This window comes from Atractosteus spatula, chromosome 5 (assembly GCF_055471065.1).
Source record: "Atractosteus spatula isolate fAtrSpa1 chromosome 5, fAtrSpa1.hap1, whole genome shotgun sequence".
Taxonomy (NCBI): domain Eukaryota; kingdom Metazoa; phylum Chordata; class Actinopteri; order Semionotiformes; family Lepisosteidae; genus Atractosteus; species Atractosteus spatula.
Window position 1 is genome coordinate 24,086,323 of NC_142710.1, and position 26,575 is coordinate 24,112,897.

The window sequence follows — 26,575 nt, forward strand, 5'->3', positions numbered from 1 at the left end:
GACATCCCTTGTGTTAAAACGGAAAGAGCAGTTCTACTACAAAAACATAAGATGAATTCTTGATAAACTGGTCCTGGATTATTATATGTTACAAAACACAAAAGCATGAGCTGCAGATAGTAAGTGCTGAAAATTACACCCTTTGGCTACATTTAGACAGTTAAAAGCATTTCTACATGAGAAGCACAACCTTCCAGCCTCACGTCCTTACCGAAGAATGTCAGGCATCATAAAATCTATGAATTCTTTTCTACATAATGGAAAACAATTCTTATCTATGGCTACATAATATCACTTTAGTATAAATGTATGTGCCATAAACACGTCTCCAAGACATCATCGTGGATTGAAAATACAGTTGCCTACTTTTGTGTAATAGGAAATGGGGGTGACATGCTGGTTTGCACCACTAAATCACAGCTCCAGAGATTTCAGACTGGGATACCAGTCTATGTGAAGCTTGCACGCTCTCCCTCTCAGTGTTCATGTGTTTTGGCTGGGTGCTCCAGTTTCCATCCAGCTTCCACACACATTCAGGATACTGCTGAACCGTTAATTAGCTACTATAAATTGTTCCTTTCCAGGGGCTTGGGGGGAGGGTGGGGGCTGTTTCAGCACAACCAGCACTAGAAAATGCATTATAGAGAAATTGACCCAGATGTTCTGGATGTGGCCCTTCTGATACAATCCTTTCCATTCCGTTTATTTTTTCAAAATAATTTTCATCAACCCGAATTTTCTAACTTGAGCCATTCATTGGTCATTCATCCCTCATGATTGAGGATAACTGTCTTCCACAATACAAAAGGTGACCAATAAGACCAGCGCACACTCTCTGGCAGGTGGAGCGTGTGCTGTTCTGGACGATATCAGGTCATGTACTGTGTCATCCACTCATCATGCTCTGGCTTGGTTTCCTTGTTCTGACATCTTTGGGCCTCAAAGTGCTGGGATCCTTCCCAGATATTCTCCCTCCATCTGGTTTAGTCAAGCGCCACAATCTCCCACAAGTCAATACTGATGTCACATTTCTTTGTGTTTGCTTTTACCACGTCAGTGAAAGACTTCTGGCCTGCTCTGATGTGACTGCCTTGTCTAACCTGGGAGAAAGAGAACCTTCTCTGGCAGCCTGATAGCTGGAGAGATCCTTGCACCAGTGCTTGTTGTGTCTGCAGCACTGTAACTTTTAAAAATGTAACTAGAGCAGTTTTATAATGCAATTAATTTAATACGACTCCTAGAAAAATATGTAAGAGTATAAAACAAAAGTCTAATCATGTGCAGGCTCACTCCAATTTAATCTACTGCAATTCGTAAAGGCTCTCACTGGACAAACCCCTGCACACGAACCCTAACCCAAAATGCAGCCATTAAGTCAAGTTTTAGACACAGTAGTTTTAAATGAATTTAGCATACTGTAGAACTGCAAAAACAAACTCATTATAGCTGCCAATTATAATGATTATAAAGTCAGGGGCAAATAAGAACCTAGCTTTATTTACAATGAAATATAATAAGGGTAAGCCTATATCCAATTCCTTGATCATTTTTCTGAAAACTATCTTTTCAGAAGAAAAAACTAAGTTTTAGAGTGTACTGCGAACATATGTACTGTATGTAAAAAGAGAAATCGATGTCCATGTTGGGATTGCAGTCCTATTTTAAACACTACAACTATCTGAGGTCCATAAAGCACTTGCTCCCTCTATGCGAACTCACAATAAAGTGACCTAAACCATAGAAATGTCCTCAGATTGCAGCACACTGTTAATGTCAGTCCAACCAACCCACAACGTAGGCATTGCTGGAAACCAAATATTTTGTTTTTCGTCATAACACTATTCATTTCAGATACAATAAACTATTCTAAATTTATTCTGCAAACGTTCATTACATCAGCACTTTCATGTACTGTAACATTACCATTTCAGACTATAGTACTCTTCGCATTAAAAATATAAGATTCTGAAATGGTTATCATTCTGTATTTTTTTCCATTAAAAGGAAGAAGAAAGCAGCTTTCAATATTTGGCTGTACTTTCATTTAAACAATCTCATTTCATATAATCATATAATCAGCCATATACTGTACTGTATGCAGCGAAATAGCCAGGTTACTTGCTCTTTCAGTGTTAATGTCGACATCTTTTAGATTTGTTGTTGGAATATTACGTGTTGTTACACATCAATATTAGGATATCGCATTAAAAGAAAATGGTTCGTTACTACGGCGTAGAACGCTAGACCCTACTCTAGTAACCTACATACCGAATATGCACTGGACAGGGTTTTGGAGGTGGCACATAGATTCTAGTCTTCTAGCCGTCGCGTACAGTATGTCGTGCATCACTTCTTATTCATCCTAAGATTACAAAATCATGTAGCCGCCTGTTTCAAGGATGTTTTTTTTCTGACAAGAAAACACACAATAATAAACGCTTTTGACCACGAAAATGAAATCGATTCCGATTCCTTCCGCGTTCCGTTCGGAGTGGATTTTCCCAAGTCCGGCTACCTGCGATGAACGGTTTGATTCTATAAATCCCAGCTTCTGATATCAGAAAGCATGTACAGTAGCAATTGCACCAGTTTTTAATGTTGTAGAACTACAAAAGCGACATAGTAGCCTACAATATATAAATTAAACACAAAACACACACATAGAAGGTATTTCAATCTTACCGCTGTATTCTTGATTGTACTGTAGACAACAACTTTCAGAGCTCTTCCTCTGTCAGTACCCAGCAGAAAAAAAAAATCCGGACACGGTGTTTTTCAACAAGAGAAAGGATTTACCGGGCTTCTGACCAGCGTGGTATTTATCGGAAGGAGGCAGGAAATTTTGTTTCTGTGCCTGCTGTCAGAATAACCTTTCCTGAATTTCTCTTTCCATAAAACGGAGGAGAGAGGGAGCCGCCTGGCGCTGTACTTCGAAACAGCAGGAGCGTATTTGTGGCACCGCAGGGCACAGGAAATATGAGTCCGAGTTGCCCAACTGAAGAGGAAACTGCGTCTCCTCCTAATCCTACACGATAATAAAAAATGTTGAAAATAACCACCGTGTGTACGTCACGTTCATTTAAAACGTGTACATGGAAGATATTAAAATGAAATTAAATCAAGCAAAACACAACATTCCACGTCACCGAGTAATGCCTGATCTAGATTCCTCAAAATTAATTTGTATGCATTTGTTCTGTTTAAAAACAATACAGATCATCGTAGGGCACCGTTAATTTTCAGCATCAAAAAACCCTAAACAGGTGTGGAAAGGGGTAGGCTCAGTCAAGCAACTTAACATCTCGTAACAGCGCTTTTAACCAGCAGTTTCTGTGATCAATTGAAATTCTATATACTGTAGCATTCTAAATACATACATCAGTCTATCAGCTGTCAGTTTTCATTTAGTATTTTCAGGTCACGTTTAGGCGGATGACCAAGAATATAATAAATCGAAATAAACTATTTCGCCTTGCGTAAAACAATTTGTCAGGCACATGATTATTTCACCGACGTTAGAGGATTTCAATACTGTTTTATCTCTCAATTTATTTCTCTTTAACCAAATAAGAAGAAATAATTACAGGACGACAACAAGACCCCTATGCTGGTGCCGCTAGAATTGAATATATTAAAGGAAATGTGGAGCTGCTGTGATTAAAGAAATAAACCTCGACTGTCGGTTCTTTCTCGGTAACATGAAACGCACAATTCTTATGATTCCATTTCAGTTCATATTCATATTAACACACAGTACTTATGAATTCAGTTCATAATAATTATTTTCATTTTTGTCTTGAATTGAAACTGTGTAATTCGATTTGCACTGTTGGACGTTAAAAAGGAATTCCAAGGTCTTCTTATAACACTTCCAAAGCTTATGAAAGACAAACTTGTGAATTGGTTTATTTTTGTTTAAACAACTAGAAAAGCCGTAATTCATACACCTTTTTGCTGTTCATTGTTGTGAATATGTCGACTTTGATAAGACGTCAGTTAAATAATAGCAGCTAACAAAGATTGACATTTATCTTATACAGCAGAACCGAAGACAAAATGCTATTCTTGCTGTTTTTTTAGATGTAGAAATAGTCATACCTATACAACGGTGGATTATGCTGGTTTGATTTATAGTATCTTCTGTGCTGACTGCTCTATGCAATAACCTGTCAGAAATGAGTGATATGTTTTTTAAAAAAACAACATTTTGGAGCATAGCAAATGATAAATTGATCATTTGCAGGTTGTCATTTCAAATGACTGCGTTCTGGATTTGCATTGCAAGAAGCGAAAGGTTTCTCAGGTATTATTTATATGCATAGAGGCAAGTCTTTTTTTTTTCTTAACTGCCTCCAGTCAAGGCTGTTAAAATCAGAGCACCTCTCACTTCATGTCTGCTTATCCACCCATGTTGACCCTGTAAATCTGATCTGTCAACAAGGCATGAAGATCTGACACTGGAACAGTTCATACATTATACAGCCTACTTGTATGAGTGAAAGTCCTCTGAAAATGCAAAGGTCAGCCTTGGTAATGAAAGGGAGGGGCAGCCTGCATTTATGTTGATAACTGTGGGTATTACAGTTTGACTCTGGATTTTATGCCTCATTCTATTCATAACCTGTGGAGCGTTATGTCTATTCATCTGTTTTCTAACTGTTACTTCCAATTCAGGGTTGCAGTAACAGGCAGCAAGCAAAGGGCAGAAGGCAGGGTACACTCTGGACAGGACACCAGTCCATCACAGTGCAGACACTGCGCTGAGACACACTCACTCAGGGCCAATATTCCCAGGAGACAATTAACACTCCAGTATGTCTTTGGACTGTGACATGAAACCAAAGAACCTGGAGGAAACCCAAGTGAACATAGAGAGAACATCTAAACTCCACGCTGATAGGAATCTGGGTCCCAAATTGAACCCAGGTCTCAGTGCTGTGAGGCAACAATGCTATGACACTATGCCACATTGCCACCCTACAGTGTTACATGAAATTGATTGTTTTAACTCTGGAGACTCAGACTGCATATTACTTGGAGTACTAGCTAACAAAGACAAAACCTTTGCAAAGAAGACAATCTCAGTCCCTGGAAACTATAATTAATGCCCTTGGACAGATTAGGGATTAACCTGCAAAACTGGTTTATCAAAAAGAAAAGATAGTCATGAAGAAATAACAGCTCATGGCCCTGTTACAAGGTTTTTGTTTATTTCCATTCAGATATGATCAATGTTACATGCTGGAACAAAGAATAATCTTTAGGACAGCAAACACCAAATATATTTAGAAAGAGCATTAGTCCTAGTTCAGATAATTCATAATCATTCACTTCTTATCTGTACTGTCTGTTTCTTATCCATTAACCAGTTCTCAACCTAAAAAGAATATAACCTTAAATGCCTATAGCCAACAATTATAAAAGTAACCTTTATGCAGAACTTCATCAGAAGTCTTCTGAAAACTCAAATACATTCTGTTTGTATCCATTTTTGTTGTTTCTTGTTAAAACAAGTTAGTTAAGCAAAACCTTATGTATCTCTTCTAAATCCTTGTTGACTATGCCCTAGAATCTTATTACGATACAAAGATTCCTCTAGTTTAATTCTAATCATCACCTCTATAACCTTACACTTATTAGAAGCAGGATGTATTGGTCTATAATTAATGCATTTCTCATCCTTTTTATGGATGGTGCTATATTAACAAGTTTCCAGTCAATGGGTATTACCCCAGTCTTGGTGGAAATCTTAATTTTATTTATTAGCCATTTCCCTTTTCATTATCTAAGCATTTTTAACGAACTCTGAGAAACTTAACTTCATCCTTTACTATTCTTTTACTATTGTAATGCTGAGGAAGAACTTTTATAATTTATTGTAGGCTCCATTGCAATATCTTTCTACTATTCTATTTTTGCCTCTGCTTGCAGTATTGTCCCATATTTAACTGAATTTTGTTTTGTAAATCTTTTAAGGAAGTTCCCTCTTTGTCAGAATGGCTTTATTCACAGAGTTCTTAAACTATTTCTAGCCCAGCTCTACACTGACAGGCTGGACTCACCAATCAGCATACATTAGCTATACATAAATATTTAAATATTTAAACATTTCCCCTTTCTCGGGGAAAAGTCTGGACTTTGGTCCTAGTACAATAATGATCATAAATACTGTACGTAAGGTCACTTCAGTGCCTGTCAGGTTTTCCATCATTATACTGATGTCATCGTTGCAGTGGTTACATTCATGTATTACAAATGTCTTTTTAGGAAAAAGCTTCTTGAATCGAGGGATATGTAAATACAATAAATTATTTATGGTCCAAAGGACACAATGTCCTCACTGTCAATGAAAAAATGTGTGCAACATGCTCTCAATTTGAATGTCATTTAGTTCTGAAAGGCTAGAAAATTTTTACCATACTGTAGTCTTATGAATATTATGAGGTTTATGAATTACCTCTGGTGATCTCCAATACAGCAAGGCAGGGAATAAGGTAACCATTTAAGTTTGCAGATGGGAATCATGCTAATTATCATCCTATCACAAAAATATGCCATACAATAGGTTTAACAACTCACTAAAAATAGTTGAAAGGGCAATTTCTCACATCCTATTTATGATGTTAGATAATAAATGAACACTATGGTAACCGATTTTCACCTGATCAAAGTTCACATGCTTGATTATGCCTTTTATTGCTCTCTCTCAGTTTAACGATCATCTTTTATTATTTCCTGCTGTAAGAGAGTCTGTAGCAGAAGAAACACTGACACTTCTTTGCTGTTGGAAGGTGCCACACATTTTAAAGGCAAAATATAAAACAATTGAACATCACTTTGAAACCATTGAAAGAAAAACCCTGCAAAAATGCCTTCGGGAAGGAAAACTATTTGTTTCTTGTTGGGAGCTCTTGCCAGCGTGGTTTGCTTTTCAATAGTGTGCTATACACTGTCATCTACTGAGTGGGTCTCTTCTGAAATGGACTGTTCAGGCATAAATACTAACAGTACCAATCCCAATGGTACCAGCAGTGCGTCTATCACCTATGGGCTTTTTACAGCTGAAGGACTGCTATCTTTTTGTCCAATTTTTGGTTCTTCCCTTGAGAATGTACAAGGTAATTTATTTTCTTTTGAAATTCATGAAGCTTATAAAAGTACTTTTCATTTTTTTTATTTTTATGTTTTTTCTCCTCTTGATTATGTTTTCCAACTTATTTATTTTAATTACTCCTGTTTAGCTTTTTAAAAATAACAAAATTTTAGATTTATTGAAAGTTGGCTTTGTATTGCCTTTCATCTGGTGACCATCTAAGTACTGTACAGTATATTCACAAAAACACTATTGAACATCAGAAGAAAAAGAAAGAAAAGTTGGAAGAAAATTAGTGAAGCCTCTATTTGGATGTATATTTGTGAAAAATTACTTATTAATGCCTGTTCTTAATGAAGTTCTCATGTATATGGATCTGTCAGAAACAAAGCATGTTGGTTTTGACAAAACCTTTATACAATTGGTATGTAAATTAAGTTCTAGTATGTTAGTCAGAAAGATTCTATTCATTTTAGGAGTCTGAATTCTGTTATCCCCATGACTTGGTAAGTTTGGAATTGATCTCCTGAGGTGTTTTTCTAGTATGTATACTAGTATACTATAATATTGTAGTATAGCAGTTTCATAATATTAAGAAGAAGTACAGATTTTGAGAAGAAAAAGAAAGAGGTCAGACACTCACAGATTTGTACAGCAACACAATTTTCCCATGTTTCAGTTTGGTTGTCTTAGGAATGATGTGTTGTTTTTGAGACAAAAAAGTTTGAAGACTGTGTGCTTTGATAATATTGAGGCTGCCCTTTTGGTATCCATATTTGTTGGAGCAATGCAGGATTTGGAGACTTTATGTGATGTGAGTTGCTAATGATATTAGCCTGGTTGCAAAGGAATTGCTTTGGTTGCTTTTGGTAATTTTCTTCTATAAATGTAAAAATTGTGTATGGTGTGACCTCCCGATCTGAAATGGTGTGTCTGGACTTCAATGCTACATGCTGTGGCATCTGCAGACACACAAAGGGGAGAACAAGGAAGTGTAGACTACTGTGATGCCCCCACCTTCCAGTCATGTGTCTTTTCACACGTCACGGGCACTATAGCCCTGTACTACAGGTTACACAGCACCAATCAAGGAGAGACACATCCCTCAGTGACAGGGAGGCTGCAGGAGTCACTGTGTCACTGAGAGTTGAGTAATCCTGCACAACACTGGGTGCCAGTTGGTTGCAACCACTTGGGGAATCCCAGTTGCAATAGTTAGTCACATGATAAAGGCTTGAACCCATGGTCACAGAGCTCATCCTGTGCTTTTACTAGGTGAGCACCTTTACCAGGTGAGCCACTCAGGTGGTCTATATCGCTTGTTAATTTTTGATAAAAGGGAGCTGTAACACAGTTCTCAAACTTGGAAAATAAAAAACAAAAGAAATACAAAAAAAATCCTAACAGTCATTATAGGCTCCCAGGCTCAGGAAGCTTGGAATCTTAATTACTATATCAAAAAGTCAAAATCGTTTGTGGTTGTTTAAATTTGGAAAAAATATATTTACTGTGCAATGTCTCCTACTATTAAGAATGTAATAGTAGAGGAGAATAAACCTGTTTTGAAATTTTAATGAATTTTAGAAGGCCATAATTCTTTTAGTACTGTGTAATAGAGCAACAGTGATTTTTTCAAATTAAAATCACTGATGGTTTTATCTTATACCCCCTCCCGAAAACCCCACCTGGAATCACTAATTATTTCTTTACATCTCAGCTCAGAGCAACAGGAATGAGGAGGAACAGACAGGCTCATCTGATCCGCAGTCCATAAATAATTCATGTTACAAGCCTCACAGTGATGTACAGGATAGTTAGAGTTGCAAGTCACAGATGCAGGGGTCACTGTTTCTCCAGAGGTTCAGAGAGCTGGCTGACTAATCACAACTCTACCCCAGCAGCTCTTAGTTTACAGTACACTTGGGGAGTCCAGGTGTTAGTGTTCAGAAAAGCCATGTTTTCTGGTAATTTTGAGAAAACGGCCAGGCACTGAGGAGGTGTATACAGCACTGGGTCCCAAAGGCAAAGTCCTAGCACTTGTGAGCCTGCTACCACAATGGGTAATTCCTTCCACACAAGGCTTACACATTTTTTACTTTAGGTTCTGCAGGAAACACACTAATCCTGCTTCCTGCTAAATGTATTATAGTATGAACAGGTCATACAACAGGAGGATATACCTCTACAGCTGACATGCGACAACACTTTCATCATATTTACTGTATATAAACTACTGTACAGGGACCAAAGCAAAAGCAAAATCTTACAGTGCTCTGTTGTCAGTAGGAGCTATACTGAGAGGTGTCTATCATTAATAATCCAGGAAGCAGTCTGTCAGTCTTTTTTTTAGGGTCTGTTCCAGCAGCCAGCATGCTCAAAACATCAAACAGACACCTTAAACCTTCTCTTTCCCAGACAAGGTCAATAGTACTTATGTAAATGCCTGTATTGAGTGTTGTGACATGCGTGTGCTGGGCTCACACAAAATGATAAAGATAACTGGTAAAGCATCTTTCTTTCCCTCTACTTGGTGAGAAAATATAAATGTTAACTTTGGCTTGGTTTCAAATGTTTATAAACATGTATAGATGAGTGCTGGGTTAAGCTTACCTAGTCATGAGCAGAGAAAAAAATATCTTAGATCACAAAGAATATTTTCCATTCATTTGATCTATTGTCATGAATGATGAGTATGTAATTTAGGTGCCATTGTACATAATGGTTTTTCATTGTGAGAAGCATGCATTTTTAAAGATGTATTTATTTTTTGAAATACTTCTTGCTAAATTGTGGCTTTGTCTACAATGGACAAGTGGCAAAAACAGCAATAGTAATAAACTGAGACATGGATACACATTTCCAGATTTTTAATTTATTAATATTTCTTTAGCTAACTTTCTCACTGCTCTGAACCATAGTAAAGTTACCATTTAGAGCAGTAACAAAACATTTTGCTAAATTAGTGGTACACAAGACATGGCAGAGTTCTAAATTTGTTTAGCATGTTCCATTTCATCCACCTGGGGAACCACACTGAAGACGGCCTGATTAAATCACTTTGTTACAAGCACTAACATGAAAGCCTCTGTTTGTCTCTCATTTTTTCCTCAGTTTTGGAAGCACTAGAAAAACAAAAGGGTCTTCCACACGTCCTGCACTGCATGGTTGTGTCATTCCTAATCATCAGCTTGATTAGCACAGCGGGCAGCTTTATTATCACCATGTACAACTCCGTCAGCAACCCCTATGAGACATATTTGGGACCCTTGGGACTGTACACCTGCAGCTCCATTAGTGGTGAGAGTCATGTGTGTCTTTCTAGTCCTTTCCGCAGTACTGCCAGTTAATCAGATTGACACTATTTATGACAAGGCTCACAAATCAAAACACCAGATTTAGAAGCTCTGAATCCCTTTAAAAGAAAGGGAGTAGAATGGAGGTGAGGTGATTCATTTAAAAGTGAAATATAGACTTGTTAAACAGTAATTGTTTTGGTGCTTCTCTAAAACATTTCAAATTTACCATGTTCTTGTGGGAATTGTAGGCTAATATGATTGGCTTTGACTGTGGTGTAAAAAGCTAAAGCTGCACATTGTACCAGAATGAGTTTTTTTGTTAGCTGGGTCCTGGATGTTGTAATATTATTAGGGCTATCTGAGTGACAGTGACTTCTACGCTCACTGAATCTCCGCACTACCATAGTCTAACTCTGCCCTGTGTTCCTGTTCATTTCCATTAAAGCTCATTTTTCAGAATGTTTAATTTACAATAACCTGAAAAAGTATGTCCTGTATACTGTAGATGCTGAAGAATTCTACTTATAGTTACTTTTTACTGACCCTGCACTGGGCACAAATTAGCAACCCATTTGCAGTAGCAGACAAGACAAAATTCAGTATCGTTTCAGATACTGCTGAAAAAGCATGTTTGTTTATTTTTTAAATAAAATTAATTCTTTAATCATCTTATTTCTTTCAGGTATCCTCATTTTTTTGTCACTCATCTTGTTTGTGGTGAACGTTGAAGTGCAGAATGTATCTGCTGCCATCATTATAGGTACCAGGAATGAAATTTCACTTTATAATATTCGGAACAATCTGAACTTCCCATTTTACCTCCTGATTCCTGCCTTTCTCAGCTCTCTGTGTGCCATCGTTATCATTTTCATCTATGCTCATGCCAGTTACACTGAGAAGAAGAAACAGGAGAGGCCCACGGAGGAAGCTCCTAAGGAAGTGATGATGTACTAGTGGGCTTGACTTTGTTAAACATTGCAGAGACTTGTATGAATTTACATTAGTCTTTTTGCACCTACATCCCCTCTTCATGTCAGACTGAAGAGATGTACTTGTGAGTCCTGGGAAAACTAATGTACAAAACTACAATAACTAAGTACATTTTTCTCATTGATTCAGACCTTTTAAAATGAAAATTATACTTTCAGAACATGTTCTCAAATTAATTTCTTATATAAATCAAACATCACACCTTAGAATATTCTGTATACTATATATACTGATGGAAAAAAGAAATGCAACACCTCCTCCTCTGGCCCTCTCATCTGCGTGGAACAGGCTGAAGAGTGACCCATCCATGATGAGGACCTGATGCCACTGCTGACAAGTCCATCGCAGCCTCTGTCTGACCCAAGCAAGTTTGGTGTAACGTCTAGGAGGTGTGAGCTCAGGGCCTCTGACAGGTCACCTTGCTCTAAGGGCAGCAGCATGGAGCATCACTGTCCTGTCACTGATGCGGGCATTGTGTCTACTGGCAGTTTCAGCAACAGTATGGGTGGCAGATCTGAAACGATGTCTCAGATGAACCAGTCTGATGTGTCGGTGCTGCTCTGGTGTGGTCACTTGAGGGTGACCGGATCTTGGACGGTCATCTGTCCTGCCGGTCTGCTGAAACTTTCTCTGCAATCGGGACACAGTGGAGCGGTTTACTCCATAGTGTCTGGCAATGCTGGTACATGACATGCCTGCCTGCAGCATGCCAGCGCCCCTCTCCCTTGCTGCTGGTGACATTCCAGGCATTATGGAATGCACAGAAAACTGACTAAGTGTGGCCTTTTTCTTGCAGTGACCTATGCTTTGAAACAAGGCTTTTTTAAAGGTGACCTGATCAGGCATTGTTCCACCAAGACCTCGTTCAGTAAAAGTGCACCTAACGAGCTTTCGTGTAACTAGCAAGTTGCAATGCCTCACTGCACAAGCTGTATTGCTGGTCAGAGGGCTTAAAACAAACTGACAACTTTTTGTGAAAGTACATATGCTATAACTATAGTATTCTCATTCCAGAAAATATTGCGTTTCTTTTTTCCATCAGTATATTTATGAATCACAACAACATAGAAAGGAACCATTTTTCCATTTTGCTGCAGATAACTGTAACTATGGTCAAGCACTATCCATTCTATTGCAGAGAATAAAAAAAACTGCTAATCATTGGAACATAGCGTCTTGCAGATTTAGATGTAGTTCTTAAAAGTCTTGTTATTGTCATTTGTTTATTGCTCTTGTAAATAAGATTAGAATTATTTTATAACTTATTGTGTACTGTACTCACCTGTTTTAAAATTGGGTCTGTTTTTTTAAAGTTATAATATTAAGAATTAGGCATTTATGTTCTCCGTGTGAAATTAGTTTAAAGTGAGAAAAAGAAAAACCATGCAGTTTCTTTCACTTTTGTGTAAAATGATTTCAATCTTTCATGTGCAAATTCATCTTAAAACATAGAAAATGCACATTTCCTTTTTGACCTCTGCATGAGAGTAGATTATAAAGCAGTATCCAAACCCAAAATCCATTTTACAAGTTACCAAAGATACCACTTTTCAAGGGATTACAAGTTTATTTTCATACTAATATAACTTTACAGAACTCTGGAACAGGACTATAGACTTTGATCTCGAAAATACTGTGTTGTGGCATGACAGAAAAATGCAGGAGAATATGTTCTGCATAATAAAATTTTTCAAAATGCACATTAGAGTTGTTGGCTTTCTGACCTTTTATTGTTGGATAGGTTTAACATTAAGCTATTTGATTAACATTTTCATAAAAGTCTTGGATAATATGATAATTTTATTGGTTTGCTTTCTTATGTAAGTTGTGTGTATGATCTGACTGCTGGGAGTATAAAGGTAGATACTTATCCTGCTATAAAAGCTACACTGATGTTCAAATACCACATGTGTATGCATGTGTGCAATGGTTGCTGCTTTTAAGATAGGATTGCTATAAACTTCAAAAAATATTTTACCTTAAAAAATATTTGTTGTCCTTTTGGAATTTAATGAATAACAATTTAAAAATGGTAAACTTCTTTAAAGTATTTAGCTGCTCTGGACAATACAGGAATATTTCCCTTTCTGTAAAATTAAGGATTAGATGTCTACTGGACTTAGAAGTCCAGTTTTTGTAAGATATGCTTATTTTGTGCCAGGAAAATATATTTTTTCTCTACTGAGTCAGCAATTTAAATCTGTGTTCAAAACATACCATTTAATTATGTTTGCTCCTCTGGTGCTAATTTACATTAAACAGCTGAGAGGTTAAACCTTTTGATGAGACTAAATATTATTCACATATTCTTAGAAACCAATTTATAAAGAATTCCAGATTTAAAGGGTGAATTGGAATTTAATCAAACATACTAGATAAGTTAATATACTAGATAACACTTGTCTTGTACAATTAGCCTTTTCTGTTCTTTTTTATATAGATACCAATGTAAAATTGTACTCGGTTGTTTCTTTTTATAAGCTCAAGGAAACAAACGGTTTCTGAAGTTTCTCAAACAGTACTGGGAACTAGTAAGCATGCACATATGGAAGAGCAGTTTAAATCCCTAAAGAATGGCATTCTTATACAGCATTAACAGCTTAACACCACAACATGTGAAGAGGTTTATTAATGTGATACAAGGGGGGAAATATGAGCTTCCTTTAAGTGTAAACAATTACATAAGAATATAAGAAAGTTTAGAAATGAAAGGATCCCATTTGGCCCATTGACACTATTTGGTAGTTAATATCTCACTGATCCAAGGACCTCATACCTGAAAGAAGTCAGGGCAATGACTTCAACAAAAAGGCTGAGCTGCATGTATTTTTTATCCATTGCCCTTTGGATAAAAAAGTGCCTCCTGTTCTCAGTTTTAAATGCACTCCTACGTATTTTCCACTTGTGTCTTCTGATTCATGTTTCACTCTTGATTCTGAAGAAATGTAAGCTACTTACTATGTATACCTGAGCTCCAAAAATACAAATCATTGTTTTTTTAACCAAAAATGCAGTTTCACCATTTTAGCAGAGGTGAAATGTGTCAATAGATCTTTTTTTTAAAATTAGAACTGAAAGCTGCAGTCAATTTCCCCCTTAGTATTACTTCACACTATAACATTCAAACTTCATACAACTCAATATGATGCAGACATTCTTCAAAAACAAGTGCTTTTGATCTTATCTCAAAGGACCCTTGGATTTTGTGATTTAATCACTATAATTAAGTCAAAATTACATGAGTGTGTGTGCAGAACATGGATTTCTCCATGTTGCTTTTGAATACAGTTTGTCAAAAGTGAAAACTACAAACTTTACAGACTTATTGAGGCCTTGAAAAACATCCCTTAATCACCAACCTTTTGGGTAACTATCCTCGTATTATAGCAGTAAGCTTACACAATACTTGTAACTAAGGTACAGTATGTTACTAGGGTGCAATAGTAACTCCAATGGTCTTTCAGGGAATAAAAAAAACAATTATCTGCTGCCCTCTTCTGGCAGAACCCTAGTGTTTGCTTATGATCCAGAGTACAAAATGCAATTGAGCAAGATGTCCAGCACTGAAGTGTAGAATTAAGAAAGTATTAGAAGGTTTTACTAGCTTTTTACTGCCACAGCCTATTATTTTTAAGTAAAAATAATATTTGAAAATGAAACAATAAATATATTCTACAAAATGTGTAATAGCTACAGTATATGTGTCAGCAGCTACAGTATATCACCCTGCAAGTCACAATTGGCAACCCACTGAAGCTAAGCTGGTGTGAGTCTGTCCAGTACCTGCATGGGAGACTTTCTGGGAAAGCTAAGGTCACTGCTGGAAGAGTTGTTACTGGGACCAGTAGGGGATGTTCAACATTTAATTTGATGATCTGTGTGGGTCCTAATACCCCAGTATAGTCATGGGGATATTATACTGTAAAAAAGGTGCCATCTTGTGGATAAGATGTAAAACTGAGGTCTTGACTCTCAGTGGTCATTAAAAGAGTACAGGTGTTACCCTAGGTTGAATTTCCCTATGGCTTTTACCAATCAAGAATCAAGACCTCCTAATAATCTGCATTTATGATTTGGTTTTATTATTCAGTTTTCCTCCCCAGTGATTGCTGATGTGTGGTGAACTAGCAGACTTTGGCTGCCGTTGCATCATCCAGGTGGGGCTACACATTAGTGGAGGGGAGTCCCCATTACCTGTAAAGCACGTTGAGTGGAGTGTCCAGAAAAGCATTATGTAAGTGTAAGGAATTATTATAAATTAGTTTTAGCTCAGCCCATATACAGTACATTACAGATCTCTACAGAAGAATAACACACTATACCTACTTCTCATAACTTCTCTTACAATTTTTTCATGTTCTCCAAGAAAAGATTATTATTAGCAAACTGAAATCTTAAGAAGGAAGTAAATGTTGTTTTACAATGTACACAGAATTGAGTAATTCCCTGCAGTTTTTCAATAATACGCAATTTTAAGCAATTTTTAAACTGCACCACAACTGACTTACAGCTTATGGGACATTCCTTCCTTTCAGTAGATGTATATGGTAAAACACATTTTTCCCTTTGATTAAATGTAGGAACAGATGCTCCTCTCACAAATGGATTTTCCTTTAAAATTTTTCCTGCACTGTATCTGTCAAGAAAAAATGAGAAATCACTGGAAACAGACTATCGGGCAATTACCTGCAGAAGGATCAATTTGTGCAATGACACATGATGTTTACACCACACTGGCATATTCCCACGATGGATGCTGCTTTCAGTTGTAAGTTAACCATATCGAAACCCTGGCAATCCTTAGACACAGTGCATTACAAAGATAAGCCTACTTCTCCACCAGTCACCTTCTTAAGTGGTGCATGTCAGCTTATCCATATCAAATCCTTCCAAGGGTCTATTCATGTTAAAGCCATGTGAAAGTGGGAAGTCCGCCAGAAGAGAATGACAGAGTTTTACGCAGGGTCTGCATTATCTTTCTTGAAGGCCATTGAAGTATTTGAAAGCCCACATTGTACACTCATTAAGTCATGCGTTTTTGCAGATTTTTCACGAATTCACAAATGTCTCTACTCTGGTCCCTGTCCTCCTGTACAAACCTCCTGTACATTTTGTATAGAAGTGGATTAAGAGGATGTGTCTGCCATGTAATCCTATATTTCATCACCCATGCAGAAGTCTGTTTGTACAGGTTCCTCTCTACATCTTCCTGCCCAGGAAAGACACCCTGCAGATCCCCTGAAAGGATTTACTCTTCCTTTGAGAATTAAACACCACAACAAAGGAATGAGAAACCTAGACAGTCAAGCAGCGCTTTTTTCCCAGTGAATAAAAGAAAACAAGTCCTTGATATATTCATTCTTACATTATTTGTGAATTAAAGACAGAATAAGCCTGGCTGAAGACAGGCCAAGAAAAACAGCACTATATTCTAGGTATGTTAGCCATTCTCTTTATTTATCAGTGAGTAAATAACAAAAAAAGTATGACATAATATGACAAAAAAGTGTATTGTATTTGTTCCTTGATTTTTTTGTAATCAGGATTTTAATTCAGCGTCCCTGTATGGAGTCCACAATGGGGATCAATTACCGTTTGCTGGTGCCTTCTGGTGTGATGAACTATAGAAGGACAGAACCCAAATGTAGCTCAACAGCAGACCCAGCAGACACATTATTGAGGAGAACACCAAAGGGCTTAAATAATCTATCAGTATCTAAATGTTTAATTTTGATAATTCATTCAGCAATAGTAAAAATCAATCACAAATCACCAAGGAAGTTAGAAAATTTGCATTAAATGCTTTAAACTGGTATAATTGGTATGGCTTTCAGGTAATCTTGAGTTGTATAGGAAATCTTTTTTTTAAATTCATTTAGCACTCATTTAGTTTAATTCCTTCTGAATCCTGTGCTACTGCACCTCAAAGCTGAAGTGTAAAAGGACTACTTGAATATTTATTAATGTATTCTACAGAAATGCAATGCAGTTCTTAAAATTAAAGGTTGATTACAAAATATATGGATGTTCTAAATAAATATTAGAAGTATTAGAAGATTCTATCAGTCTGTCAGCATCCATCAGAAATAAACTTTAATTATGGAAGTGGCCCACTGAAACATATTTTAACACATGGTGTTAATAAGTCGATTTTACAATGCAATTGAAATGCTAAACACTCACCAATACTATGCTTTTTCTACAAAATTGCCATAAAAATGAAAATGAATTACTTTTGACTAGATATCATGGTACATCTAGTATGTTTCCAGATGTTACTTTCTATGGTACATGCCTTCACCTTTCAAACAATTAAGAGCTTTTAGAGGGTTCAAATTTTATGTAAATTTGACTGAAATAGATCCTGAAACTGGATAGCTCTATCACTAAAGGTTTTTGCTCTTCTTCCGTGGCTAATACACTAGCCACTGTCGACATCCTTTCCAATTCACGGCCGAAAAAAAATCTCACATCACCTCGTCTCCTGGGAGTGTCGTGCAGCTTCCTCCAACCCGGTCACAGAGCAGCAATTAGCCGCGCTGTACTCACAGGATGTTGTGGCAAAAAGCAAAAAAAATGTCAGTGACTTGCCACAAGGTTGCCTGTCAACAGCTTTGCAGAGTGTCCTGTATCTGCCCAGGAGCCAGAGGGATTGTCTCTGTGGGTGGCATGGCCTGTGAAGGCAATTGCCACAGGCGGTGCTATTCTCCACATGCCCTCTCACTGGCAGCCTCTGACAGCACCCTTCCCTCCACACCAGGAAAACAAACACGGTAGCATGGCCAGCCCAGCCCTGAGAGCTGTCCGCCGAGACTGTTGTGCACTCCTACCCTTCCTGTACCTCCAGTCTCCCAGCTGTAATTTATCTGTGTAGACAAATTGTTACCCTTCATATAAAAAACTGTGTACGTGTGGGTTGTGTGTGTATTGGGGTTTTCACATTGTCTTAAGGAATGGGTAGCCTGGTATTTTCTATTAAGCTTTAATATTCTGTCTTTTCAAAGAGAAGAATTGTAAGTTATAAAAAACAAGGACAGATACAGTAGAAGTGGATAAAACAACAATTAATAAAATGCATTAATTTGTTGTAGTAAATTTTTAATCTGGATTTTAAAATTGCAAGCAGAGGTATAATCCCCTCTCTATTTTATGACAGTTCTTCCTAGTCTTGAAGTAGAAAGGAAAGCTAAATGTCTGGTGTTTCGTGAAGGGAATAGATACTAAACAAACATTTGGACATAGATTTGATTTTCATATCCTCTGTCATTTAGCATTTAATTGAGGCACCTTAAAATGTGTAAAAATTCCCACAGGGCGAAAAAAAAATTAGATATGTTAATGTGTACCAGACAAAAGCAGAGACATTGTGACAGCTTCAAAGACTTTTCAAAGGAAATTTGCAGGTTTAAATTCAATTTAACAGTTTTCTCCTGCCAGTCTTACAAAAGTAAAAACCACTGCAGGTGTACTAATGGTAAATTGTAGATTAAAAATGAAGCAAAGAACCCATATTCACATAACATGCTAAATTATTTGTAGCTGTCAGTTCAACGACTGTTATCATATGAATATAAACAGAGGAATTCAAGAATATTTAAGTTTATTTATAGTAGTGGTTACAAGTGAGCTAGTTCACTTGCAATAGTTTCATTCATATTTTCTAATACATTGCTGTCAATTATGTTACTGTATCAACATACACATTACTTTGTCATCAGATTCTGTGTGAATGAGAGTAAAATTTAAATTCCATGTATCCTGTATTGTATGTTTGTCTGTGTAGAGCTTCATTGTTGTTTTGAATGATTTGTGTCATTAGGACTTTTACAGAATCAAAATGTTTTCTTTTCAAACCAAATGTGTTTAAAGCTGAGGTAATGCCTAGTGGAGGAGATCAATAGTAGATTGATATTATAGATGACATGGACATGGTATGCATCATATGTAGTTTACAATTACAATATGAAAAATTGTGAAGTTTACCATATGAAAATGTGGTACAGAAAAGATTATAACTGTCAATATACAACATGAGTTGAGGAGGTCATTTAAAATAAATTAATTAGGTTCAACAGCACTGTCACCTACATATTCACTTCCAAAATTAAGAATAAGTCTGTTTTTCCTCTCACAAATACACTGCTCTACACTTGCACAAAGACAGTAACAGGCACAAACAGACTTGGGATGAGATGAAGAAATCCTTCAAAAAGTTAAATCTTAATTACATAGTCTTAAAAAAGATCATTAGCAGATATTTTTACAATACTTCCAGATTAGTGAGTCGTCATGAAGCGTGCAGTCAGCAAATTTAAATGACAATCCAAGTGTTCTTCTTTGGTTTAGTTTGTCAACAAAAGCTGAATAAAATCAAAATACTGCACTAATCTCTTCCTCTTTTCCCTTCAGTTCTGTTGAAGATAATGCAGGGATTAGGCAAAGCTAAAGGGGACTTCTGTTCTGGGTGTTTGACAGGGTTTAAAGTGGAAGTCTTTGTACCTGTGGAATCCTATTTTCTCAGGCACTGCTTTGCTGGGTAGTTTGAAATGGACACCCGTGACTTGGGGGCAGGACGTATTCAAACTGAACAGAGATTCCAAGACCAGAGGACAGTAGACCTGATTGTACTCATAGAAAACGGGGGTCCCCTTTTACTTAAACATTAGTGGTCAGTGGCACAGTTGATTCAGAGAGATCCCCTTAAAACAGTTTTAAGAAATCTTGGCTGAAAACCAGACACAGTATGATTGATTTCTGCTTATATTATGTGTACGGTCTGCAAGATCTTCCATTCGAGAAAATTATATTTTATTTTACATTATATGCAATTTATGTAAGTATCTGGTTTTCCATGCAGGGTGGACTCTGCCCTGTGCCCCTTGCTTGATGAGACCCTAAATTGGATGAAGTGGTTAGAAGATGGATGGATATATATAATGTATATAGATCATGATTTTGGCATTAATAATTGAGAAATTGATAGTTTTCCTTTCTGGTGAAAATTCTCACCAGGCGGAATCTGTATTCTTCTTTCTTTTATTGATTCTTTTGATTGATTTCTTTTTTCTTTTCTGCCAGTTTTTAAGACCAATACATTCTGTTATTACAGTCTGTAATTTTTTTATATTTAAGGAATATGGAATGATCAATTGTCTACTAGCATAAGAAATTGTGATGTCCTAAACAGTTTTGGATCTGCTTCTGGGGAATAGGTATATAATGACCTTATACTGGACTGAACCCAGAACATTCAAAGCTAAACCAAGGGTTTAGAAGAAATGCAAAGTTGTTGAGACATTTCAATTCTGAAACAAATGCTAGGTTTACTTTTATGAAGATATGTGTATACTAGATCTACCTAATGTTGCATTTAAATATGTCAGAGGAAAACTTTCTACAGACAAAACAGTCAAATACGTTTTGGAAAGGTACAAGATTGGGAAACCTTAGCTCTAGGTTATCTCTGCATCCGTGGTGCGTGCAGGACGTGACCACCTAACTTTAATCAGATCTCTGATATATTTAAGAATTCAATCACACCTTCTGGCCTCCAGTCTTTGCCCTCTAGCATGTGACCCTGTCCCCATGACAATCCCGTGAATACCTGCAGAAACATGGGCAGCCTGGCCTAAGGTGGCTTCTCAGTATTGCAGTCCATAGCTCCAAGGACAAATGCAGACAGGCCACATTCTTTGTCTTCCATTATTGCAGCATTTGCAGCTGCCTTGGGGTCAAACCTTATGAAACTCATTTTGAAATGTTAGCACCCGTAGAGCTTAAACTATTTGCTAGGAAACTATTATGATTCTTTGTCCTTTATTGTCAAAGACCTGCCAATGACAAAACAGTTCTGGCAGATGGATTCATCTTGTATCAGTGAGTTGTGAAATGTTTCCTCCATTTTTCTGGTCTACTTCTTAAGTGATCTAAAGAAGACAGGCCTAAAATGAACAAGGTGTGGAAATGACTTTGATCTCCTAGCACTCTCTAATTTTGTGGGTCCTTCAAGGGTTAAGACACATTTGTTGGGATATTTGGCAGATAGTTTTTTGCTGTATCTACTCTTCATTTAATCAGATCACTTCAGTTTCCTGCATAATGAATAGCCTTGTCATATACTATGACTTGTAAATGAAGCTAAAATAACATCAAGATCCAAACTGTTATTTTCTGTTACTCATGTTTTTCAAAATTGGTGGTCAGTGAATCCAAAACTATTTGCAAGACCTTTTAACATCAATGAGAATGGTGCTCAGTTTAGTAGAAATTCATAACACAGGGAACTATGTGAGTGAATGATTCCAAAACTCTTGAGGGACATCTTCCTCATCCTGGCTATTTTGATTGGCTTTATAGTAAACACTTGGGAGAGGACATAGAAAATAGCCTCAAACCATTTAGGTACTTTCTTCCTTACTCTAGAAAGAGGTGTTGGGTCCCAGCTTTGCAAAGCTTTGGCACTACTTGGACATCCTCCCTAGTGCATTGGAAAGCATTTAGAAAAACCTCAGACTACTTTATTACTCTTATTTTATTTTTACTATTACCAATATTTTTGAGTTGTGAGGCAGCTTTGCAAGGGACATTTTAACTGCAGCTCTAGAACCTTTCATCACCCTCAATAAATCAGGGTATTGCAAAGGCTGAGTAGCACTGGATTTATTTCTGAACGGTTCAAGCCACCCCTCCTTTCTTAAGGTGTTACTGGTATAGGATTGTTTCTTAACAAATGGAGGGTAAATGTGCATAACAATTATACATTCATCTTCTGTTTCTTTTTAGTCTGATTTTGTTTCACATGAAGAGTAGATCCAGGATTTTGCTGGATGGCTTCATGTAACCCTCAGAAATGTATTATTTCCACTAATTTGGAACTTATCTTCCCATGATAGTGATACATAATTTGAGCAATTGACTTATATTATATTTTATAAATTACTGGAAAACAAAATCCTGTATGCCATTTTTAAGTTTTCATGATATTGTGGTGAAAAGTGTCGATTTCATTTTATTTTTTGAGTACACTACACACCAAGACTATATAAACAGGATTATAAAAATGTCTGCCAAGGAAGTTTGGACAGCAGGGATGGTACAGCCATTCTGTGTCCTGTCAGCACTGATAGCCTGCTGATGCCTTATCAGGGAAGCAGCTTTGAAGAGTATACCATGATGTGTATGGACCACCTGCTGTAAATGACCACGAAACAAAGCACTGCCTGATTTATTTACACCTTATCTAAAGTACAGTACAGAGCAAAAATGTACCACACCCCATGAGTGCAAATTATTAAAGGGTCAATTGAAATAGTTTATTCTCAGTTTTCCAAAATTTATTTAGATGTTATGCAAAATGCAAACATGACAATGCAAGATTATTTTTTCTGTTTATTTCTCTTTGTTCTCTCATTAAATACAGTCATAAAGTGATCAAATCTGAATTACATTTATTGTGAAAATAAACTAACACTTTATGGTGATGTAGTGCATTATTTTCTGGAACAGGAACTGAAAGAATGCAGCATCTGGCAATTGTCAGATAAACGACAAAGAATGATTCATGAGATGATACAATCAGGCATGACCTGTGTTGAAATGTTGTCAATGGAAACGGTCAGTTTTTCTTGGACTGAGCTCATTTCTTCACCTGTCAGCCTGTCAGCATTTTTTTTAAAAACAAAGTTGTTGTGAATGATACAGGGTTTCTAAAAAAATAATAAAACTATTCTTCCAGAAAAAATGGTTCTGAGATATAGAACACCAGTTTCATTTAATAGTTTCTTCCAATTTGATCTCTTTGTGTTCAGCAGTCCACTTTATTTGAAACAACAAAGAAAAAAATGAAGTATTAATAAAAAATAAGCATTTTTAAATCTGCACAATCTCTTGTCACAGCAGTAAAGTTAATCTTATCCTCACAAGTGCTGTGTAGTGCATTAGAGGAAGCTGACAAGTACTGTACAACAACTTGTCAAAGCTGAGTCAAGCATCTCTATCCATGATTTCACACATAATGTAGCACTCCATATCCACTGGGATATAGGAACACAGATTTGGAATGGATTTTGTATCATTAATCCTTTTGGATATAAGCCAGAAATCCCTTTATAATCTCACAGGTAGCAACAACAATCACTGGTGTAAAGAGCCTTAAATGTGATTTCCAGATGGTACTGTATAACCTTTACTGTCAAGCATTGCAACCTGTGCCTTCTTTCGTGCATGGGTACAGTGCTCGATCTCATTTAATTATTAAATAATAAATCAATAATGCTAAACATGCACTTATAAATCTTATGTGCATCGTATCTGGAATGATAATGTTTCCCACTGATTATATTAAGCAAATAATGTCAACCTGATGTTGCAATGTTTGCTACTATTTCACTTTATATTATTATTGTATTATACACTTACACAATCTTAATGGTTTTTGTAAGCATTCATAGAGGTGCACATCTTGTCAGTCACTGAAACATTCTAGGGCTGACATTTACTTAATATTTTCTAACTCTGAAGGCAAGCAAGAACCTGATTTATCTTCCTCATTAATCTTAATTTGTCACTGAGAGACGAAAGAGGCTAGAGAAGTAATTGTAGCCTGCTCTTCCATTATAGTACCTTCCAACTGTTAATGGCCGATAACATCTTCTCCAAACTACCTGCAGCCATTTTTCTACTTTACTTTGTCTTGAAATATTCTCTCCTGTTCACTTAGGTTACTCACAGGCTCTGGTCAAAGACATCTCCAAATGGTATAACCTTTACCAAAATGACTGTAGACTGATATGCAACTGTTGCTGTTTCTGCATATTTCTAGAAAAAAAGATTTATGTGTACCTTGCATCAATATGGTTTGAAACACACTGCTGTTTCTTGTCAGCTTTTCAGACAATGATGGGCTATTATAGTGGTTAACTGAAAGGGAAGACTACAAGACCTGGACCTACCCATCTAGATGAGGTGATTGATGCCAATGTGATTGACATATCGCAAGTGTCTGCTACCTACAGTTGACACAGCCATTCATTACCAGTTTAACTATTACAAAGGAAATAAAAAACCCTGTAAATTGTAATACACAACGAATAAGAAATAATTTACACTGATAATGCATACTAAAGTAAAAGTTTAGTGAAATTATTATTATTATAGGCAGTTTGAGGTTTATTAAAGATGATGAATAATAAATTTTATAATTGGAGATTATAAAAAAACAGAAAGGTACCTCTAAAACCTCTTATAGCAGGATGTTCTAATTAAAATAAATTAGTCTATTTAATTGTACAACTAAGCAGAAATTTTAAACTTCATGGTACCTTGAGAAAACACTTCAGACAAACTAATCGAACAGAGACCATGTGTGTTCAGTCTAAAGAATATTAATCACATTAGTAGATAACTCAAACCACTAAGTACTAAAGCAAGATGATTCACTTGATTGTTTTAGAACCAGGAATTAAGACACAGGATCATTGGCAATAAATTAAATCTATGTGCAAATTTTAGGTTTAAATCAGAAAAAAACATTTCAAAATGTATTCAAGTAATTGCTATTTTTATGTGTTAACACTGCTGAGATCACATCGATTTGCTTCACAACAAGTTGTTTTTGTAATGAACACAATAGCAGGAAAGATTTAAGAACAACATCTTTGTAAACTTCTTTTCCTCGATTAAGATATACAGCAGTATGCTAATTAATGACTGTTAACCTTAACGGAAGGATAAGCAATGACCAATTAATTTAAGAAACAAAATAGTAGATTATGTTATGATGTTAACTAAGCCATCATGACTACAATTCATACAGCTTACTCACCCTTTCTGCTTAGCTTAGCTTAGCTGTGCAAATATTAGTTTGATGCCGACATCGCTCACTTAAAACTAACGGTCATCTCCTTGGGAGCTTTATGTAATTGGGTTTCTCAAAGTTGACCGTCGTACCTCTTTCTCACCAGCAGGTGGCACAATTAATTTTTCAGACTTCGGATTTAATAATATTACACTATAAAAAATGCTGAAAAGAGAAGAAGGGAAACACAACGTTTCGGCTGTGGAGTCTTCTGTGCTTCTGTGCTGTGGAGCCGAAACGTTGTGTTTCCTTTCTTCTTTTTTTCAGCATGGAATAAACCTTTACTTGCTCCTTTACAGCCTACGCATGCTGACGCAGCTACCTACTTGAACTACAAAAAATGTCCCAGAATGGAATAACAATGAGCTTCCACCTGATGACTATTATACTTGTAGTCTGAGTAGTTAACAATGATATTGAAAAAAGCAACAAAATAATAATAATTTTCAAAATATTGAGTAAACACCAATTTATTAATTGCTGTAGTTTAAGCAATTATCAAGTATGCCTTTTTTCAGAACTCTGAATTTAATGTAAAAATACATTAACATATACTTTGTACTTTTGAAATTAACTATCAATTTTCGCCTTTATGATCTCCATTCAACGCTCTGATCTAAAGGACAGATTACAGTGTCTTCGCTGAAAACCAAACCATGCTGTTTAAAGACACATTAGGGACTTGACCAAGCATAGAAAGCTACAGGCGCCTTCAAACGAATTGAGCTCCTGTTGGGCTGTAGAATGTGTATCTAATACAGATAGTTCCACAGGAGCGTCTCGCAGCTCCAGAGATCACAGGCTTTATTGGGTAACTGAGAAGGCGATTTAATAGGAAAGCCAGACTGATCTTCAATTCGCATGGCTGTAAAGGAGGTATTTCAGAGACACGCTGATCTGGACAGAGCGCATAATTTTTAAAGCAATATTTCTTCACCTTGGCTTTAGGCGCTAACGATAGTGCGTGTGATTTTCTATAGTTGGTATCTGTGATAGACTTGCAGAATTCGACAAGGGAAACTTTTATCGACAGAGTGGTAACTCTTTTATTTATTGTCAGTTTTAAAATACAGATGTTTTTTTTCCAGATAAGCATAAAATAAAACCTTAAAAGCAATGCTTAAAGACTCCAATTTTTTTCCAACTCAAACGCATTATTCGACTACAATATGTTATTAATGCCAGAGTTAAAAGGAACTTTAAAATAGTCATGTAAACTTAACACAATTTACAGCAAAACCTGTGGCAGACAGTGGGAATATGCATGGTAAAAACTATGGAAGGTCGCTCTGACTTTCAGCAGGTTGTAGCAAGTCAAGGTGTTCTGGCATTGAGATCACA

The 26,575-nt window shown here is 36.5% G+C and overlaps 2 protein-coding genes across 4 annotated transcripts in view; one reads left to right on the top strand and one right to left on the bottom strand.

Moving 5' to 3' along the window:
- ptprea (protein tyrosine phosphatase receptor type Ea) overlaps positions 1-26,575 on the bottom strand; it is a 118,505-nt gene that overhangs the window by 72,399 nt on the left and 19,531 nt on the right. For 2 of the 3 annotated variants that reach the window (XM_088917006.1, XM_088917005.1), the window contains exon 1: positions 2,683-2,872. The exons of the other annotated variant lie outside the window; for it this stretch is intronic. The gene's annotated coding sequence lies outside the window, so the exon portion shown is untranslated. Of the gene's footprint in view, positions 1-2,682; positions 2,873-26,575 lie in introns of those variants that run through there. 3 annotated transcript variants of the gene reach the window in all.
- On the top strand, positions 6,760-13,083 carry clrn3 (clarin 3). The gene is made up of 3 exons (XM_088917158.1): positions 6,760-7,118; positions 10,205-10,390; positions 11,072-13,083. The coding sequence occupies exons 1-3, from the start codon at positions 6,869-6,871 to the stop codon at positions 11,341-11,343; spliced, it is 708 nt and encodes a 235-aa protein (XP_088773284.1). The 5' UTR covers positions 6,760-6,868; the 3' UTR covers positions 11,344-13,083.